Below are 16251 nucleotides of genomic sequence, written 5' to 3' on the forward strand. Positions count from 1 at the left end.
GGCAGAACAATTAAATTATTTTCCACTAGATGGCAGAAGGTACAATTAATCTCTGTAAGGCTCCATCGTTATTTACGTTGCTACTAGAAAAAAAATCAGCTTTGTTTGGTGAGTTTACGTTACATCGTTATAGTTTAAATGTTTCTTGGCTGAATACAAGACGATCATTTGAGACTAGGGACCAAAGTGAGTCAAACAAAGAGTGAGATTCCCCCCCCCCTCATGAATATGCATTAGCCCTCAATGGTTACCCACTGAACTGCAGTCGTCTGTGTATTCCGCTATGTGGTAGCCTGTTCTTGTTACTATCAGCTATTCATCGCTTCCAGAATGGCGAAGCAGTAATACTAAACACACTGTAAGTTGCACTGTTTAAGTGGAGCTGGGAAGCAACCGTGTGCATGCGTTGGGCTTTTAATAACGTGTGTCGTTGCTCGCTGGCGTAGCTAATGGGTAGCGGGTGGCGTTAGCTAGTTGCTGGTAACTTGGTTAATTTACACTTGTTTTTATTGCAAGGGCGGATTTGATGCGGAATATGTAGTGGAAGCGTCCATTTCTTGAAGAGTTAGCTTGCACCCCCGTGAACAATCGTCGGCGATGCTAAATGTTGATGTTAGCATAGCAATGCTAGCAAAGTGAAGCGTCAGTAGGAGGTAAGGTGAAACGGGCCCTTTAAAATCATCGTGACGGTTCTAAAAGTGCAGTTTGTTGCCCGTTTACCTCGGGCAGTGTTTATTCTCTTATTTTAAACCAGCAACGACATGTGTTTCTGTCTCTGCCAGGACACAAAGAATGCACTTCTCTGTCGAAACAACAGTTGTGATGTTTTGATTTTCCTCCCACACCGCTTGTTATTTACTACACGTCTGTGTCACGTTACAATAACTACACTGTGTACAAAATTAGCGGTGGGCCACCAGCTGTTGCTTAGTGTCATTTCCATGAAAATGGTCGTTCATAAAAGGGATGACTGATTATAGGCCAGAGTACATGAAACGACAAAGGCCTGGGTTTGGACTAATGTGCATAGATAGATTGGAAAATACTTTAATTGTATATGCATCGGTGCATGGGAGGATACAGCAAAGTGCGCATGAAGGTTACCATCGAGGATGCAAAGATGTCTCCTGTTGGATTTAGATTACCTTCAAAAGACTTGAGCCTTAGAGTCTCGATTAAGATAATGAATGCAGAGGATGAGATTGGCACGCATTTCTTCTGGCCTTGCCGGGGTTTCATGACTGCCCGACCCTAGCGCTTTCCTGCTATCACTAATGTGCTTGAAAGGTTACAAGTAGAGGTGCAGCGATTACATGGGATGATTCATGCTCGAATGCATGGAAGGACACCGGCAAACATACAGGCCAACGCTAACAGGATTTCACATCCCGCTAATTTGAATACCAAATCAGTGCAACAGTTCATTTTAGAAGATGGAGGCTGTGGGATTATATCATATTATCTTCAATAATTACGCACCACTACTTACTTTTGGACCTGTGCAAAAGAGATGACTTGTTATGTTAATGTTGTCATTTCCATGTTAATTGGTATGAAGTTAATGTCTCTTTTTGCAGTGCAAGAATGGCTGACAAAAAGGGAAACGCTGTCCCCCCAGTCAAAACACTAACAAGGAAGGAAAAAGAAGTGCGAAAGAAAAAGGTCAGGTCTTTATAAACTTCAACTGAAAAGGAAATGTTTTAAAAATGTTGTTTAACTAACTATATTGACACGATTGACGTTGCAGGAGCAAGAAAAGGCAGCTGTTGTTTTTGAAGAATTTTTAGCATCATTTGAGCCCAATCAAAAGAGTGGAGTGAAAACTTTTGTTCGCGGAGGCATTGTAAATCCAACAAAGGGTCAGTTGTCAAGACTTGCCGCACTCCACCTCAAATCTTTGCGAGTACTAAATACTACCCGAAGCGCATCTTAAATACAAATTCAACTCTGTCAATTAAATGTCACCTACAAAGAGAGCAGAAGGACTAAAGATCAACTGCCTTAATTGTTTGTTTTGGGGGGCTACTTTTCTTCTTGCAGATGAGGAAGCAAGAGAGGCTACCAAAAGTAGGCTTTATCGACCTGCTTCAAAATGTGCTCCCCTATCTGAAGATGCCACACCAGCATCATCCTCAGAGTGCAGAAAGTCTGTAAGTCTGGACCCATACGAATCTCCTAATTGACACTTGCTCGAAAATGTATGTGAACCCTTTGGAATTACCTGGATTTCTTCATATTGGTCATAAAATGTCTTACGATCTCCATCTACGTCACACTGGATTCTATAATTCACAGGCTTTTAAAAAAAAGGTTGAGGAAAAGAAGAAGAGTAACTTAGAGCTCTTCAAAGAGGAACTTAAGATGTGAGTCACCAAAGTCCCTCGTGTGGTGTTTAGTTTAAAGTTTAGGCACTTTTTAACAAATATTTTATACGTTTGTTTTCAAAAAATGTAGGATTCAGGAAGAACGAGAGGAGAGATACAAAAGAAAGCAAAACGAACCAGCTGGTGGAGGAGGATACGCACTTTTGGAATCACCGTTGTTAGGACGACCAAGTAAGAAACCTGTCATGTACTGTGACACAAAAAAGTAAAAATACAATGGCGCCTTGAGATATGAGTAACCCAACTACTCAACTTTGTTGTGTTCCACAGTATTTTATGATGACCCAACAATACCAACCACCACTAATCTATACATCAGCTGTATCAGTCCCAAGGTAAGCCTCACACTCGACCACCGCGCCAGCTTATTTTAGCATCCCAGCTCACACAAAGCACTTTTTTTTGCTCCTTAGATGAATGAGGAGATCCTTTGCAAAGAGTTTGGTAAGTACGGTCCTCTGGCCAGCGTCAAGATCATGTGGCCCCGCACGGATGAGGAGCGCTGCAGGACTTCCAACAGAGCCTTTGTGGCTTTCATGACACGGAAAGATGCTGAGCGAGCTTTGGCAGCGCTTGATGGTACCGGTACTCTTAAAAACATGCTTCTTTCTGCTATTATTCTTATGGCTGTCTCTCATACTGTTTTTTTTTTTTTAGGGAAAGTCATTATGGGATTTGAAATGAAGCTGGGATGGGGCAAACCGGCTCGAATTCCACCGCAGCCGCTCTATACTCCAGTTGGGGTGAGGGCTGCGCCGCCACCCCAGTCAGGCCTTCCTTTCAACGCGCAGCCAAGGGATCGCTTTCGAAATGACTTCACCAAACCCCTGGCATTGTCCAAAGTAGATCTCGACAAGGTAACGTCTGGCTTGATTTTGCTTGATGCATGCGCATGATATCAGAGCAGTGTACCAAAGAGACACTTCATTGGGTACACCTGCACGTCTACGCGTTACTCCAAACTGTGCATCATTTATCTTTGTGAAGGCAGACATTTTTATACAGCTTTCGGTTTTCCGTTTTCGTGTGTGCGTGCGTGCGTGCGTGTATGTTTCGGAGTGACTCGTGCTGTGCGGAAAAATACACTTTTTTTGTCCAAAAACGATTTGTTTTTTACAGCAAATGTATCTTTGCTCATCTGCGTGTAGCAGTGATTTATAGTAATAGGCAGAGTAATTAAATTATATTCCACTAGATGGCAGAAGGTTCATAGTTAATGAAGAGCGTCTCTTTTTTACATCCATAAACCTATTACATATTTTTGGTTTGCTCAATAAGGGTTTGAAAACACAATAGATTGTGCAGGTGTACCTAATGTGATGGCCATTCAGTTTACGTCACTGGTAGGCTGAATCTGTGTTAGTTTGTCGAAGGATAAAGCGTCAGGGAAATGTATTTAATAAAATCTGGAAAAATAATCCCTCATTTTTAGATAGGGGGCCACCCATTCCTGTTGCTGTAGTGTGTATGCTATCGTTTCTCTGCTGTATGTAACCTGCATCTGTACAAATATTCACATTTGTCATATTTTCACTATTTGGTTTGACTTCACAAACAGACTCTGTCCGAAGCCGTAGTCAAAGTGGTTATCCCGACCGAAAGGTACACACACTCTTCCTCCTACGACTGACCAGCTGTTAGAACACAAGTGATAGGACAGAGGCAGGTGCTCTATCGTATTCATTAAAATAAAACTTTAACCCAAAATTAAGCGGTAGTCATAACTAAGCAAAAAAAAAAAAGCTCAAAAAAACTTTTATTGCCATTGATTTTACCCAGTTACAAAAAAAAAATACATTACCAATAGGAGAAGTAGAAGAACATAGCAAAACACGTGCAATTAAATTGTATCGATTTATTGCTTTGAATGAACGCCGCAAAAAAAAAATTCCTAAAACAGATCGGCAAGAAAGAATTGAGGGGTCTAATCCAACTCATAATTTATTTGAGATGTGTTTCTCAATATTTCTATTCATATAGTGTATAGGCTGGATGTCAAGAATGTAATGCGCATTGCAAGAAATGCCACACGTAATCATTTTTTAGTCAATGGTCAACTGCTGTCCGAGGTGTGAGCCAGATTAGAATAATAATAATGAAATCGCGACTTTATGTAGGTCATTCCCTCCCCGGAATGAGGGGTTGACACATAATCTCGTAAAAATAAACATGCTGTTGTTTTCGAGAGTGAGTCTTATCTTTTGTTACCTCACATCCAACTTGTGGACTTTTCTAACAAATCATCATATGGATTTAGATCTCAGATCTGTATTGACGGTCGCCAATTAAGGTCAAATAGGCAACGCCGAACGAGTCTCTCAATGTTCTGTTGCTGAGGAATTCTTTTCCCCCCCCCCTTTGACTGAGCCAGAAATAAAGTGATCCGAGTCTCGTCCCGCATGCCGTAGAGGGCAGTTGACTGTGCACTTGAGTGAAATCGGCCGGCACCGTTTAGACTGGCAAAATATATGCGCTTGGCATTTTCAAACAGTAAACGCTTTGACAAGGACCGGCGCCGTTAAGACGTGCGCAAAGAGCCAGCCTGCAGTTTGCACGGGTCACTAGTTCAGTGTAAAGAGGTATTAAGAGATCTTCCCTCCCCCGCCGGAACAGAGACAGACAGAACATTGAGGGGTTGACATAAATAAATCACTTTCTGTCTCCTTCCCCCCCTTCCCCACAGAAATTTATTATTCCTCATCCATCGGATGATAGAGTTTGTGGTGCGTGAAGGTCCTTTGTTTGAAGCCATGATAATGAACAAGGAAAAAAGCAACCCCGAGTACAGGTACGAATCACCTTGCGCGTTGCGTCTTCACGTTTAAGGCCGCGCGGCAACTAACGTTATTTTCTTTTGTCCCAGGTTCCTTTTTGACAACAAGAGTCAAAATCACGTTTACTATCGCTGGAAACTGTTCTCCATCCTGCAGGTATTTATGTAAAACGTGATATCACTCAGTTCCTAAAAATGAGTCGAGTGTTGCGGGCGTAGTTTTGCACTCTGGCTTGTTTGTAATCATTTGGTTGTTTTTGAGGCTTTGAGTTTGAATCTCGGCAGATTTTTTTTAAGGCAATGCTAATCAAGTAAATACATTCCCCGTGAACACAAAGCCCGAAATGTGTTGAGTTTATCGCACCTTCACTTCCTCAGGGAGAATCGCTGACCAAATGGAGGACGGCGGATTTCCGTATGTTCCGCGGAGGCTCTCTGTGGAGGCCCCCCGGTTTTAACAGCTACATGGACAGAGATGAGGAGACCGAGGAAGGGGACGAGGCCGCTTCTGCCGAGGAGGAGGTGAAGAAGGGGCATCTCAGAGCCGAGTGAGTACGCCAAACAGGCGTCGTGCATGTGAGACACGTGTTAGGCCAATTTCTGATTTGAATCCATTTGTTTCCCTCTTCGCTTCTACTCACAAAAGCTAATAAAATTGGAACCGTTAAGCACAATTGAGTCACTCCATGATTGGCTCCTTTCGAGTTATATGCCAAACAATGTGAAAATGAATCAGCTTATCTTGTCTGTTTTTTAAATTAAGCATCCCCGACGGCGCTTTTGTAAACAGCTCAAATGGATTGAGCCGTCAGCCTTAAGTGCGGTTTATTTTTTTTTCTCTCAAAAACAAAACAAAACAAAATACGCAGGCACAGACAGAAGCTGGAGCTGCTGCTTCAGGAGCTCACTGCCAGCAAAGCGGTCATCGCCGACGCCATGCTCTTTTGTCTCGAACGAGCCGACGCAGCGGAAGAAGTCGTGGGCCACGTCACGGAATCGTTCTCCTCGCCTCAGACTTCCCTTCAAAAGAAGGCGAGTATTTTTTTTGGGACACATTTATTCAGACTGCACTAAACATGGTGCAGTGAGCCACCGTTCAGAGAAACTATTTAAAAAATGATTGGTTTTGTACAGTGATATATTGCCCTATAAAAAGCCATAAAGAAATGATCACTTCAAAATCTGACCTGCTGCCACTGATGAACTGCGACATCGTGGCGCAAGTCTATGCAACCGTTAACCTCGCTACTTTTGCTCTTGTAGATTGCCAGCTTGTATCTCGTATCAGACATTTTGTACAACTCCAGTGCCAAAGTCGCCGGGGCTTCATATTACCGGAAGCAGTAAGAAGCCTTTTTATTCATCCTTTTGCGCATGGTCCTCTCGATGTTTTTCCTGTTATTTATAGCTACGATTTTGATCATGTATTTTTAGTTTCGAATCAAAGCTGTCACAGATATTTGGAGTGCTTCATGAAGCGTACAAAAACATACAAGCCAGGCTGCAAGCTGAACAGTTCAAGGTAACCAACCATGTGTAGTCGTGCATTAAGATGGAGAAAAAGGAAAAAAAAAAAAAAGCTCAAAACATAATTATTCTGCCTCTTGTAGCAAAAGGTCACAAGCTGTTTTCGAGCTTGGGAGGACTGGGCCATATACCCGCAGCCTTATCTCATCCGCCTTCAAAACATCTTCCTGGGCTTTGTCAAAGCTGGAGAGGAGTTAACGGAGGTGGCAGAAGTGAGTGAGAAAAGGTTCTTTTCCTTTGATCGGTCACCTATGCGGCATCCAAATGACACTCTGACGCTCTTCTTTTAGGAAGCTTCTCAAAAACTCGACGGCGTACCGATGGCCCGTGCTCTTATAGACGGGCTGCCTCTAAGCAAAGGCCCAGCGGATGACCTGGACGGCTGCCCCCTGGGCTGGGACCCTCTGGACGGCGTTCCCGTCGATGACATAGACGGCGTTCCCTTGGGAAGCGCCATCGACGACATTGACGGAATGCCGCGTGAGTCGAGCGCGGCTGTTAAGTTTGGCGTGACCTTGCCCTGACCTTGTTCCCCTTTGTCCTCAGTGGATGACAGCAAGGTGGCCCTCCCCAGAGGGCCCTTGTCCAAGTGGGAGAAAACGGCCGACGACGAGACTTTCTCGCAAGGTAACGCGGCTCACAAATGTCCTCTGCGTAGCACCGTTGGGGTGTAACGTTCTTTGTTTTCGTCAAGCCTTTCCCGAGTCCAAGTGGAGCACCGCGTCAGGCAAGGACAGTGTCAAAGAAGTGAATGTCAGGTAAGGGGCCCACGTCATTGTTTCGCTTTATCTACAGCCTGTCGAAGCGTTTCAAAAGCATCCGCGAGTCAGCGCGGTGCTTTGTTCTGTCGCGAACAGCGTCAACTCACTGGATGGAGGCAACTCGGAGAGTGACAGCAGTGATGACTCGAGCAGTTCCCCCAAACATGACAGCGCACATTTCCAGAGCTCCCTCAGAACTTTTCAATTGTCTGAGAGCCAACGAAAAAAGCTGAGAGAGCTGGAAGTAAGTGAATCTTTCTGAAATTGCCATTAGTCAAGCAATCTGTGTAGATGTAATAAAAATGAACAAGCGAGTGGTTGCTATTGCCTCCACCAAATGTGATCGGAATTACGTCTTAGATTGAATAAAAACGATGCGCGCGGACAGATCTCAAAATTCCCGTCACATCAACTAACAATTTTAAACGAGCCTATTTGAATGTTCAACTGTTTATTTTATTTTTGGTTTCATAAACAAATGATTTCAATTTTTCCCTCTCTTAAAAGTCACAATTGACTTCCACCTCCATACTAATCGGCGCCTTTTAACATAACCCTTGTAAATTAGTTGAAGGTTATGAAGTTCCAAGATGAGCTGGAAAGCGGCAAAAGGCAGAAGAAGTCCGGCGTGAGCATCCAGCAGCAGGTGGAGCATTACAGGAACAAACTGCTGCAGAAGGTATGTGGAACACAAAGGCGCTCTTTGAGCAAGAAACAGCAAAACGCTCAGTAAGATAAATAATTCTTTAATGACAAATTTTGGATTGGCAACACTGACAAAGAGTACGCACGAGTACAATCAGAGGAGCTCAAAAAACAACTGTCGCTCAGTGGGTGCAACGTGGTTTGAATCTGGTATCACGACGAACATACTAGTCCCAAAGAACCCGCTTGCTAATAAAAACGTTTGTGTGAGTTTTTTCCAATCTGTTGTTTCATCTTCTGTAGGAATTTGATAAAGAGGATGATAAGCCTGAGAGATCCACATCCAAATCAAAAGAGAAGCCAACAGAGGACAGAAAGGACAAAAAGAAGAGCAAGAAAAGTGAAAACGGAGAGAGACAACGGAGTCGCGATTCGGACCGGCGCAACAGAAAATCAAATAGCATCTCTCCTTCAAAGCAAGTGCCACGTGACATTGATATAGTGCAAAGAATATATCCACTGATCATCATTTTCACAATGATCTCATCTCTCCCCCCTCCCACAGGTGTCCCAGACAGTCCAAACGGTCCCGATCTCCATCTCCAGAATGGAGGGGGCGCAGGTCCCGGTCACAGTCCCCGCATCGTTCCCACAAGAAGCCAAAAAAGAGTAAACATTGACTCTCGCCGCCAGGCCTGCAACTCAACTCCAAGCAGGTGTCCACCACTCACACCGCTGCGTCATCTTGGTCCCCAAACAAACTCCCCCCCCCCCCCCCCCCCGCAAGATTCCACTCTCTTTTTGTATCATATTTGGACACTAATTATATTTTTGTTTTACGTTTGTTTATAAAATAATTTGAAATGTGCGACGCTCAAACATTAAAATCACTCTTAGTGATTACGTGAATTTGTGTGCGTCTATAATAGTTCTTCTCCCAGAAGTGCCGGGGGGGCCAGCTATCAACTCTGCTTCCAAATATTAAAAAAAAAACATTATTTTTTTATTGAGGACATCGATACAGCTTACAAAAGCAAGAAGTGTGCAATGTTACAAAGTAAATCTACAGTCCTAATCGAGTGAAATGTATCAAACGTGGAGCCATTAGTGTTTCTGAAAAGTACATTTTAAGATACCTCACCCTCACTAATAAACATGTGCAGAGTTCCTGTATCTAAAATGTTGCTATAAGCAGCAGAGGAAATGTCGAAGCGGAAACACTTAAAAAAAACAAAAACAGTGTTTAGGCACATTTACAAATAACCATGATGTCAAGACACATTGAAATGAATGACTTACAGTTCAGAGAGTGTCTTGCAACAGTTAGATCGCCACCGAGAAATGTGACGGCACAAGAAGCTAACCGCGTATTCGGTGTCAATGAACACGTCATCGCTGCCGAAACCACAAAACGGTAACATCGGCAAGTCGAAGCTTTTAGAAATGCCAAACTACTCAACAGTTGCTTGGTATTTAAGATGAAAAGGTAAAGCGGTGATGCAGCCGTCACACTCAGAGTTAAAACAATTTTACGTATCTGTGCGAGTTACAAGTAAAAGTCTCATGGAGCTTAATATTTCTTCACATTAATGAAAACCTTGATGGCCCCAGTGAAGTCAGCAGAGAGTAGAACCTCGGTGTGATCAGTCTTCAGGGCACCTGCAGCACAATATTCCTTCAAGCTACAGCTTGACAACACTTTGGATTTTGTTCTCATGGTATAGTTGAAGTAGACGCGCGATACCTGAGGGAATCGTTTCCGATTCATTGGAGTCCAGGCTCTTGCAGTCGGCATCCGTTTTTTCTGCACCCGTCTCTTGTGGCACGATGAGACCCGGGTGAGGTGCGAAAATGGCTGATGTGACAACAGCGTTGTGTGCTAGGGGGGGGGAAAAAAGGACCCGTTACATGTGTTAGGGCAGGAGGTTAGCATGAAATTGTCGGCGATACATCAACAGCGCAGTTACCTTTAATCCCTTCCCAGAAGTCATTGCGATCACGACGTACTGATGTGAATTTGCTGAGGTCGTGGTAAGTGCTCCAGATGTACACGTATTTATCCTCTGAGCCACTGACGATGAAGGAGTAGTCGTGGCTGCGGGAAGACGGCCGCGTTTAGAAATTCACTTGGCCTTAAAAGTGGAGCTGAAAGACTAATTCATTTACTAATCGGGATCTCCGGTGAGTATGATCGACGTTATTGAAATGTTTTACAAGTTAGTCATGTTAGTTGATTCTGACCCTGCTTTTCGAGGATGTTGTGGCGAAGTTTAATGACTTAGCGGTTATGAATGTTACTGACTAATTAGCTCCTCACCTGAAACTGGCCTTTATCTGACTGCTGCTGTTGACGTAGCCCTTGTACTTCATGGATAAAGACAAGTCCCTCAAGTCGTAAAGGCGGATGCGGGAATCGTTTGAGGTCACCAAAATCTATGAGAGCAGAGGTACCATTGAGCCAATATGCTAAAAAGCTCACATTTCCGTAAGATTTTTGGAAGTAGTCGAGTCAAACCGAGATGATTCTGTTACCTTATTCTCTCCAGGTAATGGTTCAATACCAGTGATTTTTCGCCCAACTTTGTTCCTGCCTCTGGTGGACCGTACGTGTATTTGGGTATGATATTTCAGACGCTGTCGAATGCATTAAAAAAAAAGCACATTATTAGACATGACGTACGCAAGGCAACTAGACAGTATCTTAAAAGCACTCGTTGCCTGACGTGGTTTAGGGAATGAACATAAATGACCTTTCTGTTGAAGCGACACACCTTATAATCCTCATCGCGGTTCACCTCACAGCAGCCTTTGACACAATCATTTGATTTTCCTCTCACAACTGGAAACCTGCTTTCACATCACCTCCGACTCCGTGTCCTGGTTCAGTTTTAACTCACTGACCAAGGGCAATTCATCTCCAACAACTGCAGCTCCCTCACCACCCTTCTTTCCCAAGGTTAACCCCAGGGCTCTGTGCTAGGGCCTCTGCCTTTTCCCCGCGCTACACCCGGCCCAGTTTGAATTGCCACTGTTATGCTAATGATATCTTTTTTTTTCCCCAAATCTCATTACCACAACAACCTGCTCCACACTATAAATACAAAAGTGGATGCAAAAAAAACAAAAACAAAACGGAAGGTTGTAGGAAAGGTACCTCTGTGTCATAGAAGATGCATCTTCCGTCATAGGTGCCGATGACGGCGTACTTCCCATTTTGACAAAAGTTGGCAGCGGTGATGAGGCGTGTTTGGCCATCCACCTCATTCCACAGTGCTACCTTTTTGTCCGGAATGTTCCACAATCGCAGCTTTCCATCCAGAGAGCCACTTAAAAAGTACCTGTCGTCCTGGGAACAAACAAAACCACTTCAGTCAATTTGGGATTTAAATTGGGAGAGTGTTTTCAGAGAGAGTTAATCAATTTACCCTGGGATGGAATGTGATTGCCGTGACAAAATCAATGTGCTGAAAGCAGCAGAGACACTCTCTCCTGGATATGTGCCACAGTCTGACCGTTTTGTCCATGGATGACGAAAGCAGGAAGAAGTTCTACCAGTAACGCAGCAAATGCATCGTGTGAGGCAAGACGGCATTTAAAATGGAGGATGAATGGAAAGCTGTGGAGATGCTCACCTTGGACCAAGACAGATCCAATAGATCTGCTGTATGGCCTTTGTACTTGCAGAAGGGGACCTGGCGAAAAGGAGCGTTCCTGTCTTCTGTATCTGGGTCCTCTGGAGCACAACTTGCCTGAAACACAAGAACAGCAAGACATTTGCAACCATGTACTTGAGGTGCCAATCACAAGGCACATAAGGCCACCGCCATTCCCACCGGCGTCAAATTGAGATCTTGAGATCCACTCACCCCGGGATCAGTGTCAGATTTGGAGGAACACAAGCTTTCCTGAGATGGCGAAGGAGACACTCGACCTAGGGAGGCACGCAAAAACCGTCACCGGAACCCCTCGCCAATCAAATCCCGTCACAAACGGCAGGATGCCCGATGGGGATACCTTCCGTGTTGTATTTCAATCGCATGTTGTTGAAATAGTCAAAGGCGGTCTTTAAGACCCAGATGCGAACCACATTATCTTGGCCGGCAGTTGCCAGCAGCCTGCCACAGTGTGAGAACTTCATTGTCCATACGGCCCCCTGAGAACAAGGAACAAATGCTGCTAATCAGGCGAGAGTTTCGTTTCACAATATCACAGGAGGAAAGGCCAAATTATCCTACCATGTGCTCGCCACTCAAATCCTGCACGACCTTGATTTGATCAAAGTCAAAAGGACCCTTAAAGCTGTGCGCTGCCTTAAACTTGGCAGGCCTGGTATAAGGCATCCCTTCGTCGTCGCTGGAGGACGGGTCGTCTTGATCCGTGTGGAAAACTAAACACACCCGGGAAAACGGTTTGGAGTTGATGGAACCGCATCCTTGTGAACGTGAATATCACCACAGCCCATTGTGACGCAAACCACCTCCAATGGCATTTAGAAAGCCTCGGATGGAGCCAGAGCAATAACAAATGCCAAATGGCGGTACCTTCATCGCGAACACTTTTCACTTTGTTGACCGCCTTCTCTCCGTATTCCTCAGCAAGATGCTTGGCCTTCTTCACCGACTTGCCCAGGAATTTCTTCAACTGAGTTCTGGAAATAAGGGCCGAAGACGATTTGGTCAACACCAAAGGGGCATTACAACTGCGGCGGAGGATCAAATAAGATGCTTACGTTCTCTGTTTCAGTTTTCCCCCATCTGTGTCTGCCAACGGAGCCTGAGACTTGTCATCATCATCTGACTGCGCTTCGTCATTCCTGAGGAAAAAAAAAAAGAATACTGAACTTCCCTTTTAGAACACAGTGCCTTGTTTTTCAATGGAAGACCCCCGCCTCACTCCCCCCTCCAAGAGCGTCACACTCAAAAGCACAGTAATAGACTGCTCTCCTCTTTTCTGGTTTTAGGAAAAAATACATAAACACAATCAACTTACGTGATATACTCTTTGGTCCTCCTCATGATGTGCAAAGTGAGGGGGTTAATCCCAGCAGGAAGTTTCTCCTCCGCCTGGATTAGCGGGATCTCTTCCCCGGTGTCGAGGTTCTTGATCATCACACTGGCCAGGATTTCCTGTTTTAACATTCGGTACGCTCCAGTGAACCTCGGCGTCAGGAATGTGCTCCAGCGCGGGTGTGGCTTCAAGCCAAGCTAAATAAAGGCCACCGAGACGAGCGCAAAAACAAACCAGGGCCGACCTCATCAGTGAGTTCTCTACCAGAGTTGGAGCGTGGACGCTGAGGTCCGGGTCCCTCAACCCGAGACGACGCCTCCTCACCCTCATTCTCCTACAGTCCACAAAACAGGCGTTCTTTGTCAAAGGTCGCCCTCCGGAGCACACTCTCCGATCGTAGAGTGCGTCACTGACCTGTGCGGTCACCACCTTGTCCCCACTGGTGGCGCTGGCCAGATCCAAGGAGTGCTGCAGCTCTCTGGTTAAACTCCTCACAGTGCTACTGGGAGACAACAGACCAGATGGCTCCAGAGGGTTGCTGCCGACTGGAGTCGCTGCAGACACTGCACAGGCACAATACTAGTAAGTCAAACAAAAAAAGGCTTTCCGTTTATGATTAACCCGCAGCACGGCAGGGCTTGTTATCCATTGACTTACATTTTAGCACAAGTCAGTAATAAGTAAACAAGACTCGGACCATTGTGTTTCCTGAAAGGCTGCGATGAAACATCAAGCTCTCACACGCTGAGGTATTGAGACATATCTTACATAATGTCATCATTCAGGGGTTGGATAAGACCCCCAGACAATTTGTGTGAACCTTTTAACTTGTTCAATGCCAAGGATGAGCCAGGCATTTAATCCCATGGACGTCTTTGTGCGTTTTGAATTTTTTTTTTTCCACACGGTAGGGTAAAGAAAGGTTTGAAAATGGACGGCGTTGAAATTACGCAAAGCAAAGTTACTGTTTGTGTTGTTTTGATGCCAACCATATCATGTACTCTCTTACCATCAAGCCCACTGGGCCTGAGAGACTGCTGAGACTTCTTGGAAGGGAGACGCTGCATCGCTGGTGGAGGGGGTCTCGGCGGAGGAGCTCCGCTGGGAGGGCGCGGTCGCGACGGCGGAGGCTTCTTGGTGCTGGCTACAATGTCTGGTTCGACTGTGAACTGCCGCGGTGGTTTTGTAGGCCCGGAGGTGTCCATGGAATCCAGTGGTCTGTCTGCAAATGAAACCTGCTCTAAAATGTCAGCAGACCTGGGTTCCTGCTCCCCTTCTGCGACCGCAAGCTCCGCATCGGGGTGATGCTGTCCTATTGTGCTGGTGATGTCTGGGGGCTGAACGCTTTCCTGTGTTCCAACTGAAGGTCCTGGGAGATCCAAAGGAGAGGGAACGGGCAGAGAGCACACTCCGTTTGTTGCCAAACATTCCGGTTGCTCCTCGGGCGTCTCGCTAGGCTTCGGTTCGTCAGCTGCAATTGATGCCTCCAGAGGTACTTGTGGAATTTTGCTTTCTTCCTTCGACTCGGTTTCCGCAGTCACACCAACGTGGAGTTGATCGAACAGTTCGGCGCCAGCACCGTTTTCCTTTTGACTCTCTTCAATGATGCTATCGATGATCTATGAGAGAGAGAAAAAAATTCCAGTTCACTTTTACCATGGCTATTGTGCAAATCTCGTGTGTGTTATTAAGCAATAAAATAGAAAACCACACATGTAGGGAATCATCTTGAGTCGTCTCAGAGGCAGCCTCTTCGCAGCTCTCTTCTTCATGGGATCTATGCAAGAGCTGTTCGTAATGAAAGCATTGTGTGAGGTTAAAAATATATAAATCAGAGTTGTTTGAATTTTTTATTTACAACTTTAATAAACATACCTGAGGCGAGGGAATGACAAATTTCGCCGCAGACCTACAAGGCACAGAAACATTAAGAATAACTCATAATCAAATGACTAGTTTTCATAAACCTCGAAATTGAGAGATGATGCATGTGATTTCCATTTTAAATGTCATGACTAACTGGCATGACAAATGTTTTACAACACTCGAGCCTTGCAACATTGCGCATATCTTCTTTTTAATGGGGAAACTGTCCTGTTAACAAGGTTTTGTGTGCACTGAAAATGAAAGATGCACACATTCACGTCCGTGTAATAACAATGTAAAATAAATATTAAAGACAAGCTTTCATTTTAGAAGATCGACACAACTCACACATATACATATATATAGCAAAATGTGTTTCCTTACACTTTGGGAGATGGGCTGAAATGCACGTCCTCCGGAGCATCGTAGAACTCGTCCGTGTCACTCGTGTCTGACGCCATGCTAACATGAAATGAGCTCACCGTGATCTAGCTAGCCAGTCTAACCACCAGCAAGCAGCTATTAAAAAAAACAAAAACATGCGATTGAGTTAAGGGAGATGACACCGCTATCTCCTTCGTTCCTTTTGCATAGTAACAATAACATGGAAAAGGCTTGGTCTTGTCTTATTCGACAAACACTTTCCTGTCAACGTCACAGCATTACGTTACACTGTGCTCAACTAGAGCAACATTGGTACATACGAGCGAAAGGCTGCAAGTCTTTTGTTATATCTACCCATAAGCCGGCGATCGTTTACTTATATCCAGTCGGAGTATCATCCAAGAAGCAAAAATGGCGTTTTAGCACCAATTACCGATCTAGTCGTTCGGAGGCAGTGGACAGCCTTATAAACAAACCCATTTCTTATGGGGGAAAAAAAAGAAAATTGTCAGCCAATACCCAAAGGGCGGGGCATAAGGCAGTAGTTTGCGTCTTGATCTTTGTTTTACAGATCGCCTCCTGCTGTATCGGAGTAGAGGCAGAAGTGGTTGTTGAACATGCAAATTTAATAAGAACTAAGCAGCTGCTTAGCGATTAAAAGTCCATGTAACTTGAAAATGAATCTAATTTTAAACGTCTATGTCAAATGTGCAAGCTGCTTAGCAATTAAAAGTCCATGTAACTTGAAAATGAATCTAAATTTGAACGTCTATGTCATATGTGCAACAACATTATGTCAAATCTAATTATTCGCTCCACATTTCAACCCAGTTGGCGTGTCCGATTAATGCACTGAAAGCAGGCAGCCCTAAACTGCGGATACGTCTTGTAAATTGATATGACC

At 44.6% G+C, this 16251-nt stretch overlaps 2 protein-coding genes across 4 annotated transcripts; one reads left to right on the forward strand and one right to left on the reverse strand.

Annotated features, from left to right (window-relative positions):
* Positions 1-190: 190 nt before the first annotated feature.
* zgc:163098 (uncharacterized protein LOC100037380 homolog) lies at positions 191-8999 on the forward strand. The gene is made up of 24 exons (XM_052047447.1): positions 191-358; positions 1578-1662; positions 1748-1859; positions 2041-2150; positions 2296-2363; positions 2455-2555; positions 2655-2719; positions 2798-2963; positions 3042-3241; positions 3943-3986; positions 5068-5172; positions 5248-5314; positions 5536-5705; positions 6027-6189; positions 6421-6500; positions 6592-6679; positions 6768-6896; positions 6975-7164; positions 7231-7311; positions 7379-7442; positions 7542-7689; positions 8014-8124; positions 8394-8566; positions 8656-8999. Exons 2-24 carry the CDS (start codon positions 1585-1587, stop codon positions 8768-8770), a joined length of 2628 nt encoding a protein of 875 aa, XP_051903407.1. The 5' UTR covers positions 191-358; positions 1578-1584; the 3' UTR covers positions 8771-8999.
* wdr44 (WD repeat domain 44) lies at positions 8176-15916 on the reverse strand. Of its 3 annotated transcripts, none has more exons than XM_052047445.1 (21): positions 15781-15916; positions 15348-15482; positions 14973-15006; positions 14811-14885; positions 14107-14716; positions 13512-13660; positions 13342-13431; positions 13080-13216; positions 12820-12903; positions 12632-12738; positions 12326-12477; positions 12105-12243; positions 11957-12021; positions 11723-11839; positions 11516-11638; positions 11245-11436; positions 10623-10724; positions 10408-10523; positions 10058-10185; positions 9835-9969; positions 8176-9749 (listed from the first exon to the last, which is right to left on the reverse strand). In XM_052047445.1, exons 2-21 carry the CDS (start codon positions 15422-15424, stop codon positions 9661-9663), a joined length of 2721 nt encoding a protein of 906 aa, XP_051903405.1. In that variant the 5' UTR covers positions 15425-15482; positions 15781-15916; the 3' UTR covers positions 8176-9660. The 3 variants fall into 3 exon arrangements, with proteins under 3 accessions (XP_051903405.1, XP_051903406.1, XP_051903404.1); XM_052047446.1 differs by having other exon boundaries at positions 15724-15878; XM_052047444.1 differs by having other exon boundaries at positions 15702-15868.
* Between the last annotated feature and the right edge of the window lie 335 nt (positions 15917-16251).

The sequence above is a fragment of the Hippocampus zosterae genome, chromosome 16 (genome assembly GCF_025434085.1).
Source record: "Hippocampus zosterae strain Florida chromosome 16, ASM2543408v3, whole genome shotgun sequence".
In the NCBI taxonomy this organism is placed as follows: domain Eukaryota; kingdom Metazoa; phylum Chordata; class Actinopteri; order Syngnathiformes; family Syngnathidae; genus Hippocampus; species Hippocampus zosterae.